Source organism: Camelus dromedarius, chromosome 5 (genome assembly GCF_036321535.1).
Source record: "Camelus dromedarius isolate mCamDro1 chromosome 5, mCamDro1.pat, whole genome shotgun sequence".
NCBI lineage: Eukaryota > Metazoa > Chordata > Mammalia > Artiodactyla > Camelidae > Camelus > Camelus dromedarius.
In genome coordinates this window covers 91430111-91442330 of record NC_087440.1, presented here as the reverse complement: position 1 = coordinate 91442330, position 12220 = coordinate 91430111, and the positions used below count along the sequence as shown (strand labels likewise).

Below are 12220 nucleotides of genomic sequence, written 5' to 3'. Positions count from 1 at the left end.
ACTCAACAAATTAACAGGAGTCTACTCTATGCTGGACACCAGGAAGACAAAAAAGCAGCAAAGATCCTATTCTAAGGAAGCTTTGTTTATAGAAGAGACCAAGAATTACAAATTGAGAAAAGTGCTAGAAAGGCAAAGTATAGGATGCCATAAAAACATGTAATAGGAAAAACTATTTCTAGCCTGTGAATTCAAAGAATATGCCGAGGAAGAAATATTTAAGCTGAGATCTGAATGGTGGCCGTTCACATTTATGTAAAAACAGATCTCCATAAAATGAAAGGGTTGATCCAATAAGCTCAGCTCCCTTTGGCATCTTTATCTTAAAACAACCTTTTTAAAAAAGATGAAAGCAAAATATGTCATAAAAAGATTTGAAAGTCAGTAGCTGGAAGTTCTTTGTGGGTCTTACTCATCTTTGGATAACCCACATCACCTTGCCTAGCGCAATTATCATAGTAGTCACTCAGATCTTTGTTGAAACGACTAGTTCACTCTCAGTATTAAATCAATGTTCACATTATTTTTAAACAAAATAAATTCACAAAACTAGATATCCTAACACAAGAAACTCCATTCCGAACTTCAGTTGTGAAAAGAAGACACCTTCATCTATGGAACAGGATTGCGATCAAGATTCAAAGGTGGAGGGTGGGGAGGACCAGCTCAGAGTAGAGAGCATGTTCAGCATGGACAAGGTCCTCAGTTCTATCCCCAGTACCTCCATTCAAAAAGAAAAAAGAAAAAAAAAATCAAAGAAATAACATATGGCAAAACGCCAGGGTAAATTCTGAAGGGCCTGACCAAAAAGCTCCATCAGCCTCTTCTCACTAGACGGTCCTTTAGATTCAGTTGTGCCTCTTCACCATGAGACAAAACTGCACCACAGGTCTGCACTCTCTCTCGCCTTGGCTTCTGAGAGAGAGTGAGACTCCATAAACTCTAAGGTTCCTTCTAGCTCTAGAAACAAACTTGTAAGTGTTTTAAAGTGGCCAAGATTACAGTCCTCGGCTTAGATTTTAGACTACCTCTTCATCCATTCCATTCCCCCACGACTACACACTTTCTTTCAGGAATGGCAGCACATAGTTCATGATTTAAGTTTTTTAAAAGACCCAGCTTCCATTTGCAGCAATGTGGATGGGTATTATGCTAGAGAATATTATGCTTAGTGAAATCAGTCAGTTAAATATTGTCTACTATCATTATATGGGCATCTAAAAAATAATACAAAAGAATGTATATGCAAAACAGAAACAGACTCACAGGCACAGAAAACAAACTAGTGGTTACCCAAGGGGAGAAGGGGAGAGGGGGAAAGTTAGAGGTATAGGGTTAACAGATACAAACTACTGTATATAAAATAAATAAACAACAAGGATATATTATATAGCACAGGGCATTATGGCCATTATCTTATACTTTCAATGGAGTATAATCTGTAAAAATACTGAATCACTATGCTGTACATATCATATCGGAAATCTTCAATAAAAAATAAATGAAAGACCTAGTTTCCACTAATTTTACAGGCAGATTTAAGTTGAATGTATTCATCCAAATTAGACTTTCTAAATGATCCGATTAATTGTTGTAAAATGTTATATGCCCCCCGCGAAAAACATTTTTAAGAAGAGTCAAAATGACCAAATGTCAAAAACAGATTTATAACTCCTAACCCCAAAAAGTAAATTTTGGCATTTTGATTAAAGAAACCTATCTGATCTGTTTTAAAATCATAAAATAGAGTCACAAAAACAATCACTTATACTCAGAAATGACAAAAAATAAATGCAAAATCATTCATGGAAAACAAAGAATTTTTTTTTAATGACAGTGTTTAGAAGGGAGTTGAAATGTCTACCATGTAATGCAAATGTATCTACAGGATACTATCACATGAAACTGAAATTTTACAAAAAAGTTAAAGTTCTAAGTAAATTATGCAACTAAAGGCAAATTTACATGTTTAAGACTTGTCTCATTTAAAATAATTTTTTTGGTGTAGTTTTGAAAAGCTCTCCTAGTTTCTCCTTCACTGAATATCTCCCACTAAAAGAGGACACTATTATGATACTTCCAGACAAGAGACCTGTTTTTATGATGCAAGCCACAACTACTATGGTTTGCCACTAGAGTGCTTCACAAATAATATACTTTAAAGAAGTTTTTTTTAAGGTAACGCTTGCACTAATTGCTATAAACTGCTAATATAGTTTTTACACACTTTTTAAATTTTATGTAAATAAATTTTAATAAGTTAAAATCCTAAACTTATTTCCTGAAAAAAAAAATCTGATCCTTTCAGTCTGTCTGTCTGCTGTCAAGACAGCAGCTCCTATTTGACAGCTGCTCTAAGTGTTTAACTATATTTTACATCTACTGAGTGTTTCAAGGCTTTAAAGTTCATTACTGCCATTATGCTATAAATCACAACGTGTGTACGTTCAAGGTCACCCAACAAGTCAGTGACAAAGTTGGGAGGAGGACTAAAACTTCAGCTCCTAGACTACTAACTACACTTCACACTTTTCCAATTCCGAAAGAGAGAAAGTCAAGCGAATTTTTCAACAATTTGTAACAGTGTACCTCAAATACAGGAGTACACTTACCACAAACACTAACAAAAAGATTCACCTTGAACAAATTAGACAACTCGCTACAATTAGATACCACTGTCACATCCCTAGTTCTTTTAAACAAGCAAAAACGTACCGCTTCTGGATAAAGAAACTCCTAGAAAATGTTCACTCTTCAATGTATACAATTTATTTTCACACTGACTGAACACTTATAAATTAACCTTTTATCACCGTTTCACAAGCCGAGGTGCTGAGGGGAGCAATTCCCTCACTCTTCCGAGAGTAGACTCAAAGACCACATACCTCAAAAGTAAGCAGTTCTCAATCAGAACAAAGTTACGTAGCCAATGAAAGAAAAACTCTCCTAAGTTGCTTCTGTTAAAGAGATATTTTTAAAGGATGATTACATGCTTGACAGAATTACTGTTAAATCGCCCGCCAGGAAGAATGGTTCTTGTAAAGTAGCTTTTAAGGCATATCCCTTCCTGTTGGGGACACAGTCTGACTAGTTGGGCAAGACTGAGCTGGGCACGCTCACACAGAATCCCTAGGAACTAGCTTAGTTCACTGGAAACATCTTTTCGCCCTCCTAACTGTAGTACTCAGCCCTTCCCCGTACGACAAGGGACAAGCTGACCCTCTCTAACACTCTCTCAAGTGGGGGTTCCCTCCGCGGAGACAGTGACAGCCGTCCTCCCTCGGATGTTTTCGGAAATTCAAAGTGTTAACACCAGAAGGAGAGGCTCCTAGGAAGTGTCAGTGCGGCAGCAGGTGGAGTAGCCCTTCGTGCCGAGCAGGTCCTTTCTGACCTAGTCTCAAGTCCTCTGCTTCCCAGCCCCGGTTCCGCCTTACAGATCTTCCCAAGTCGCCCCGCGCCCCGGTTCTCCAACCCAGAGCGAGACTCTCAACCCTCCCGGGAGGCAAGGCGGTCGAAACAGACCAGACGGCCACCCCACCTCTTCCGGGGACTCGCAGGCCCGCTCCCCGGCCGTGTCAGAGCCCGACGGATCCTGCCGGAGGGGAGGCAGCCGGCCCTTCTGGGGCCTCCCTGCCGGACCCCACCACCGCACGGTTCCTTTCCTCCGCCCCCACCCCTTCGAGACACCCCCGCCACCACCCTCCTCACTCCCGAATCCCCCTTCCTCAGGAGCACTCCAGCGGAGTTACCGGCCCACTCAAAAGTAGGAGCGACGGCCACCCCATCGGTCACCCTGGCCCCCGCTGTCACCGCCCAGCTCCCGGCCTCTGCCCACGCCGCTGGCGAGCCCCGGTGAAGCCCGGGTCGGTACCTTGCGGACCCCCTTGTAGATATAGAAGTAGAGCTCCCGGCCCACATTGAAGCAGAGGCGGTCGCCGTTGCCAGACTGGTCGTTGAGGTTTACGAAGGAGACGCGGACAGGGTTGGATCCCTGCGAGTTGAAGGGCACTCGGTTGGGCCGGCTGTACTCCGAGTGCGGCAGCAGCTTGTACAGACCTTCCCGGGTGGTGAATTGGGTCTTAATCTCGTTCATCTCCTTCCCTCCTCCCTCCGTCGCCATCTTGGAAAGCAGCGTTCATCCTGCCCTAAGTGCCCGGATCACGCCCACCGCGCAGGCGCCGTCCCGGGCTCTCGCTCTCCCCCCGCCTCTTCCTGCTGGCCCCACCCACCCGCGAGCCGGCCCCGCGGAGGCCGGCGAGGAGAAGGGGCGGGCTTGTTTACGGCCCGTCTGCGCAGGCGTGCTCACCTGGCGCGCTCCACGCGGCGGGGCGTCCGCAGGCTCCTCCCCCGGGCACGGCCTCGGGGCGACCCCGTGGCGGCGCAGGTGTAGCCGGCGGGGGTCCGGGGGCGGGCTGGCAGTGCTGCCGCCTCCGCCACCCTCACTGAGGCTGGGCCGGAGGGGGGAAGCCGCGGCGGGGCTACGGTCCGCAGCGCTGAGGTGAGCTCGGGGCGGCCTCCTCAGCAGCCTCCAGTCTTCCCCTGCGGGCCCGGGGACCCTGAGGAGCGGAGAGAGGAGCCGCCTCGGTCGCCGCCCAATTAGGGGTCCGCACGTGGGGTACGGTGACCCGAGCTTGGAAGCCTCCATGTTCACACGACCGGAGGGTGCGGGGGAGCCCCGAGGCCGGGCGGGGGGCGGCCCCCACCTCCGCGGCCTCCCCTGGCCACCCCGCGCGACCGTCTGATGCTCAGGTCAGGAAGCCCTCTGCACCTCCCAGAGTCCGTTTTGCGCTTCACCGTCTGTTTTTCAGGCGGGGTGGCGGGGAGAGGAGTGTATAGATACACAGCATCCGCGTCTGCAAGTTAGATGTCTGAATCCCTATCCGTCGTGAGCACTGGCTGATCTAAGGGAAGCGGGTTGTGCTGGTACTTATGTTCTTCAGTTGGTCTCCACCAGGCGTTTAGAAAGAAAGCCGGGAGAAGGAGGGTCGGGAATGGCTTTGGGAACCCGAGACTGAATCTGAGCAGGATTCACTTCTCTTGCTCAGTAGTTTAATAAGAGCCCTTAATTAAGTTAGAGCCATTGACTTTTTTAAAAAAGGCTCAGCTGGAATCTGCGAAGTTGTTTACTAGGCACAGTTACAGGTCTTACTATACTAGGTTTAGATGTGTAAGGACAGGCACACGTATTGCAGATTAAGCAATCACCATGTCGTTCCTGGGTTTCTTGGCCTGTTGCACTAAAATAAGAAAGTTTCTAAGGTGACAGAAGCATTCTGGTAGATTCGGGGGCGGGGGGAGCCAACAAACGTTACATCAAGAATGATATATTTCTTTTACGTACAAGTCATAGCTGGAGTGTCACAAAAGTAGAGGGAGTTAAGTTCGAAAGTAAGAGGACTCTAAATCATAAACATTTATGTATTACAAAGCAAGTAGAGGCCAGTGGAAACTATGTCAATGATGTAATAATGCATATGACACTAACATCCTGTATCCTTTGTACTTGTTGGCAAAAAAGTACTAGACTAAAATCTTAATGAATACATACCTAAAATACTTAAAGATTTTTTTGTTACAGTTTTTTTAGATGTTAACTGTCTTCTGCTAAAAGTCAGATAGATATCAGAAGTCTTTAAAAATATCGGGATGTATTCTGTGGTCACCATGGATTTATCCCAATTGCCTATAACTGTGTTATTTTATATTGAAAATGTGTATTTATAATGATCTCAAGGGATAATGACATCCCAAATCATCTAAAAACAATTCATCTGTGTTCCCTAGTTATCAAAGGGAAAAAAAGCCTACTACTTTTTGGAGGAAAAACCTCAGCAAACAAAAATTAAGACAAAAAAATTGTATTAGCCCTCAGTTAACCCACAACTTTCAATTGCGCATAATACCTGTATACCTTAGGCTTCTATTAAGGTTTTAGTCTATATAAATTTATCATTTTATTGTGATCAGAGTAATAATAGGCTGTTCACTTTGTCCCATTCAAAACCTTCGAATAATCTCTATTAATACTTTTTCTCTTGTCATCCCCCCACCCCCACCACACTCAAGGATTCAATAAATACCCAAATTTATGTAACTGGGCTTGACCTAAAGTTTATTTCTGATTTTCAGTTTCAAACCAGGTGTCTCTAAATGGATTCGTGCCTCAAATTTATTAGTTTCTAAACCTTATGAGCTCCCTTTCCATACCTTCAAAGTTGAATCATTATATAATAGCTTTGTGAATATTTCCTTAATTTAACTTTTTTGTCTCAACTTTCCTCCTTAAAAAACCCCACCAGATTAATTTTCTTAAAACAATGCTTTGGGCATTACATTCTTTTGCCCAAAAACTCTCTATGACTTTCAATATCCATATTATTTAAGTCATACACGAAGCAGTTCTCAGCCTATACTTACATATCACATAAATCCTCTAGTCTAGTCAAGCTATTCTGCCCTCACATTTAGCTCTTCCTCTTGCTTGAAAAGATCTTCCTCTCCTTTCATCTTCATAACCTGTTCTTCAGGAACTGGTTTGAGTCCTAACTTCACCAAGCCTTTTCCAGGCCTTGGGTGACATCCTTGAAACCAATGATTCTTGATTCAGGTTTCATGGGTGGCATCAGGGAATGTTTGAACCTCTTGTAATTGTATTCAGAATCTTGTATATATGTTCATTACATCATCAAAGTCTATAGCTTTCATCAGATTTTCAAGGAGGTATGACCACCTTCCCCCCAAATTTAAAAATTACCTCTCTAAACTAAATGTGGCACTTCTCTGAGCTTTCGTTTATCATGTGTACCATCCTAACATGTTATCTTCTCTTGGTATTCAACAGCATGTGCTAATTATCTTGTATTGATATTTATCTTTTGGTATGTACATGCTGCCTTTCAACAAGATTGTATGCACACTCCACAATGTGAGGGACCTTCATAAAATTTGTTATCAAATACGTATATTTGAGTGCCCACACCTGTCGCTTTATTGTAGCCTTTTGGATGCATCAGTAAACAAAATCCCTCACTCACGGAGTTTGTATTTTTTTTATTGAAGTATAGTTGATTTGCAATGTTATGTTAGTTTAAAGTGTACAGCAAAGTGATTCAGTAATACATATATATATTCTTTTTCAGATTCTTTTCCATTACTGGAGTTTATATTCTTATAAGGAGAAGATAGAAGATAAATAGTGAACTCAAATAAGTAGGTGACACCATGGTTGTGCTAGGAAAAAGAAGTAGAGTAAGATAAGGGGGGTTGGGAGTGTGTTGAGTAGCTTACCGTTTAAAATATGGTGGTCAAGATAAGTCTCCTTGAGAAGTGGCATTTCAGCAAAGACTTGAAAGGGATGAGAGCATGGGCCATGGGAAGATCTGGGGGAAGAGCACACCAAGCAGAGGGAAAGGCCTCAGCAGATACCCCAAGGCAGGAGTGTGCCTGACATGTTCAAGGAATGGCAAGACAGGCAGTGTGGCTGGAGCAGATTGAGCAGAAAGCCATTGCAGGGTTTAAAAATCCATCTGTGTGCTGGTTGAGAGTAGGCTAAGGGAGGCAGGAGTGGGAAGGGGAGGCCACTTTGGAGGCCAATAGTAGTCACTTACGCCAAAGATGACAGAGGCTTGGATGAGAAATGGTAGCAGTTGAGATTAACAAAGGTTAGAGAATCCTAGTTGTATTCTGAAGGTAACACCGATAGCATTTCCCAGCAGATCAGATGTGACTTGTGGGAGAAACACGGAGGAGTCAAGAATGATTCCAGAGTAGGCATAAGCAGCTGGAGGGTGGAGATGAAAAGGCTGAAGAAGAGCATGCTTTGAAAGAGAGCAAGAGCTCAGTTTTGAACTTGCTGAGTGTGCAGTGTCCCTAAGGCATTTACAAGAAACGTCCAGGACGCAGCTGAATAATCAGATCTGGCGAGGAGTCTTGCCTTCCAACTGGTATCTGGCAGTTATTAGCTCATAGATTGACTTAAAGCCTGGATCCCATCACCAAGGAAGTGAGTGGGAACAGTGGGACAATCTAGGAGGTGGAGGAGAAGAGGAAGAATTTTCATTGATGAAAAAAGCATACCATATTTTTGCAACTTAATACATATGGAGTATTCACTTTAGGCCAAATTTGCTGTTTTTCAGATTCAGAGATTACTCCATTAAGATGCTGAAAAGTGTGAGTTTTTTGGGGTTTTTTTGTTTTGTTTTTTAACTTTGAAGGGAAACAGTGTTTGCTGCAGTGACCTTATAAAGAGAAATGGGGGTAGGCAAGTATCTGTAGAAATCACATTCAGATTTTTTACTGACTCGCTATGTAAAGTAACCAATCTCTCATTTATCTTGTTGGATGAGCTTATTCGATTGTATTACGACTCAGTACTTATAAAACCATTATGGGACTTGAAAACGAATTTGGAAAACAGCATGACATAATGTCCTTGATACAGCACTCTTTCACATTTGCAACATGGTCAAACTGACAAACCATCAGAACTGCTAAACTACGATATGTTTTTTGATACAAATTGATTTATATAAAGTCTTATTCTTTCTTAAATAACAACTATTAAGTTGGGGCAATACTTACTATTTCACACATATCTTGAAATAAAAGTGTTTTTTAAAAGGTCTTTTAGGATTTTCAAATACAGCCCATTTTGTGAGAGCGTGCTATGTGGGCATTATGCTAAGTGCTTTTACACCCTCTCATTTTCATGCACAACCTTGTAAAGTAGGCACCCTTATCACCCTTCTACGAATGAGAAAATGAAGTGTCAGAGTAACGAAATGACTTGTGCAAATTCCTACCCTAGAGCTAGGTATTAGCAGAAACAAAATTTGAATTCAGGTTTCCAAAGAGAAACATCTTGGAGTAAAGCAGCAAAATATACTCATTTTTAAACTATACATTGCTAAAAGGAGAAAAATAGCAATTCAAATGAAGCAATGTATTTTTTTTAATTCAAAGATTTTTTAAAAACTCAAAACTAGGAATGACAACCACAGAATGGGAGAAAATATTTGCAAATCATATATCTGATAAGATATTGTATGTAGAATAAACAACTCCCACAACTCAAGAAACAACCTATTTTTAAAATGGGCCAAGGACTTGTATAGAAAGTTCTTCTTCTCCAAAGAAGATACACAGATGGCCAGTAAGAACATGAAAAGATGCTCAACATCATTGTCATCAGAGAAATGCAAATCAGATCCACAGTGAGATCCCACTTCACACCCACTAGGGTGGCTATAATCGAAAAGACAGGTAATACCAAATGAATATGTGGAGAAATTCAAACCCTCATCTCCTGCTGGTCGGAATGTAAAGCAGTGCAGCCACTTTGGAAAATAGTCTGGTATTCCTCAAAAGTTTAACCAGTTATCACATGACCTAGCAATTCCACTCTTAGGTGTACACCCAAGAGAAGTGGAAACACGTCCACACAAAAAATTGGACACGAATGTTCATAGCAGCATGAGTCAATAGCTAAAAGGTAGGAACAAACCAGATGTTCATTAACTGATGAATAGACAAGCAAAATGTAGCCTGTCCATACAATTGAATATTATTCAGCCATAAAAAGAAATGAAATACCAATGCATGCTACAGCATGGATAAACCTTGAAAACATGCTGCATGAAAGAAGGCAGACACAGAGGCCACGTATCACATGATTACATTTATGTGAAATGTCAAGAACAGGCAAATCTTTAGAGACAGAAAATAGGTTATTGGTTGCTTAGAGATGGAAGCACCCTTCCATGAGGGGGAAGGAGAAGCGACTGCTAATGGGTGTGGTGTTTCTTTTTAAGGTGACAGAAATGTTCTAATGTTGATTGTGATGGTGGCACAATGCTGAATATGCTAAAAAAAACCACTGAATTTTATGCACTTGAAATGGATGAAATGTATATGGGTTCAATCCGAACTGTACAGTGCCCAGTTTATTTTTCAAACAGCTACTAAATTTTAGGGATAAATACTTATGTATTAGGTTGTTTGGACTTATAAACAGAACTACTGGGTGTTCTTTTGGTCTAGGGGTGACTTGAAGAAATTCCTGAGATGCTAAGGGCTCTGAGAACCAAGGAAGTTCAGGAATCTCTGTCAGAAAGTGTGAACCTCCCTCAGTTTCCAAGCTGTACATGCATTTGTATCTGTATCTGAACCCACTCTGACTCTTCTAGGATCAAAGGAAGAGGTATCTCTTCTTTTCAAAACTAATTTTTCCACCATGCTCTTGTAGTAAGTCCCTCTTGACCCCTGCAGGACGGCAGCTCCACAGTGATTTTCCCTGCCTCCTGGACAAACTCCCACACTGCGCTGCCTGCGCTGCCTCCTTGCCTGCAGCCCAAATATGCTGATCAAGGAAAGAGGGGAAACAGTGGTTAGTTCTGCCTGAGAGGTTGGTGGTGGGACTGGTGGTTGTCAACAGAATTACTCTTTTTATCCAATTAACAAAAGCACCTCTACTTACTGTCCAAGCTGTCCACTCCGAGCCTTAAAAGACCCACAGCTGTCTCCCACCCTCATCTAAATGCAGCTCCATGTATGCTGTTTTAATATTCTCAGACTCTAGGGATAAGACAGAAATATGGGTTCCAAACTGTAGCGGTGGAGGGGAAAATGTAGGGAGAAAGTGAGAGAATCAGTTGTCACAAGGCTATGACACTCGCTCACAAGCACAGAACCAGCTGACTCATTACTCAGAGGGTTCTTAGAGCTGGACCCACGTGAAGACATCACTTTTTGAAGCTAGAACTTGTGCCAGCTTCGCTTTTCATTGTTGAGCTCCTCCAGTGAGAGGTTCAATGACAGCCTGTCCAAGGGATTTATCTCTAGAGATTAGAACAAGGACATTCAAGCTTAAACCTCAGTAACAATTTCTTTTTCTGAGAATCTTAAGCAAGACAGAGAAAAGTCTGAAAAAAAAAAAAGTTGGTGTGCTGTATGTCAAACATGTTTACAGGCTGCTTGGACATTACTGGGAGAGCTCAGCCAGCCTCTGGAGTACCGTGGCCGTGGGGCGGCTGGTACAGTGGGCTGATTTCTAGCCATAGGCCGCTGTGGAGAGTTGCGGGGGTGGGTAGGCTGCGATAGGAAGGAAGAAGCATTTGTTCATTTAAAAATACACTTTAGAAACAGACTTACAGACATAGAAAACAAACTTACGGTTACCAGGGGGAAATGAGGTGGGGAGGAATAAATTGAGAGTTCGAGATTTGCAGATACCCATTACTATACATAAAATAGATAAACAAGAGGGTCTGCTGTGTGTAGAACACAGGAAACTATATTCAATACCTTGGAATAGCCTCTAATGAAAAAGAACATGAAAAGGAATATGTATGTAGACGTCTAACTGAACCGCTATGCTGTGTGCCAGAAATTAACACATTGTATATCGACTATACTTCAATTAAAATAAATGAATAAATAACAAAAAATAAATAAGTAAAAAATCTACTTTAGGAGTTACTGTTTGGGAAAGTAAAGATACAGTTTATGATATTAAAAAGATCCAGTCTAGGACAGGGTGGGGAGTATTCTCCGAAAGGTTCTCTTTAAAAGGGGAATGCTACGGTTACCGACGCAGTTAGATGCTGCGTTTACTGAGAGGAGGAACCCTTCTTCTTACTCTTTAAAATTGGAAGAATTCCCTGGGGTAGCATGAAGCACATAATAGATGCTCAACATATACCGAATTGAACTTCTAGTTTTCCCCTTATCCATCTTCCTCATATTTTTGTCTTTTTTTTTCCTTTCTCTTCCTGGTATTTCTGTTTATACATGCTCCCTTACTGAGCTGTGGTATTTGTGGTTCCTCATACCTGTCACACCTGCGCTTTCGTGCCTCTGCATAAGCTGAATTCCCTCTCCTCTGTTCATCGGAGAGGATAGAACGCCGCCTCATTCTTTAAACCTTAACTGGAAAACCGCCCCTGCCCGGCTTGCTGTTTACCCTGCCGGTTCATCCCTCAGGTTTCGACTTAGAGGCTGCTGTCTCAGAGGGGCTTCCCGGACACCCCACGTCTAAATTACGGCACCCTGTTATTTTCTCAGCATTGTTATTTCCTTTATAGCCCTTGACACAGTCTCTAATAATATGTATATGATAGACCCACACAGATGTCTGTGTTTACTTACGTAACTCCCACCTCCCCAGGAGACTGTAAGCTCTTGGAGAACAGGCGCGCTATCTCTTTTGTTCAGTGTCTTC

At 42.4% G+C, this 12220-nt stretch overlaps 1 protein-coding gene and 1 long non-coding RNA gene across 16 annotated transcripts in view; one reads left to right on the top strand and one right to left on the bottom strand.

Annotated features, from left to right (window-relative positions):
• The window catches only part of WDR20 (WD repeat domain 20), a 59835-nt gene extending 55678 nt beyond the window's left edge, over positions 1-4157 (bottom strand). For 13 of the 15 annotated variants that reach the window (XM_031454331.2, XM_031454348.2, XM_031454352.2 and 10 more), the window contains exon 1: positions 3872-4157. In XM_031454331.2, coding sequence (XP_031310191.1) covers positions 3872-4120 — 249 coding nt within the window. In that variant the 5' untranslated portion in view covers positions 4121-4157. The remainder of the gene's footprint in view (positions 1-3871) is intronic. The other 2 variants (XM_031454343.2, XM_031454346.2) reach the window with 2 other exon arrangements.
• A 207-nt stretch (positions 4158-4364) lies between these two features.
• LOC116153624 (uncharacterized) overlaps positions 4365-12220 on the top strand; it is a 28624-nt gene continuing 20768 nt past the window's right edge. Inside the window, exon 1 of the long non-coding RNA XR_010381094.1 lies at positions 4365-4498. This is a non-coding gene — a long non-coding RNA (uncharacterized LOC116153624). The remainder of the gene's footprint in view (positions 4499-12220) is intronic.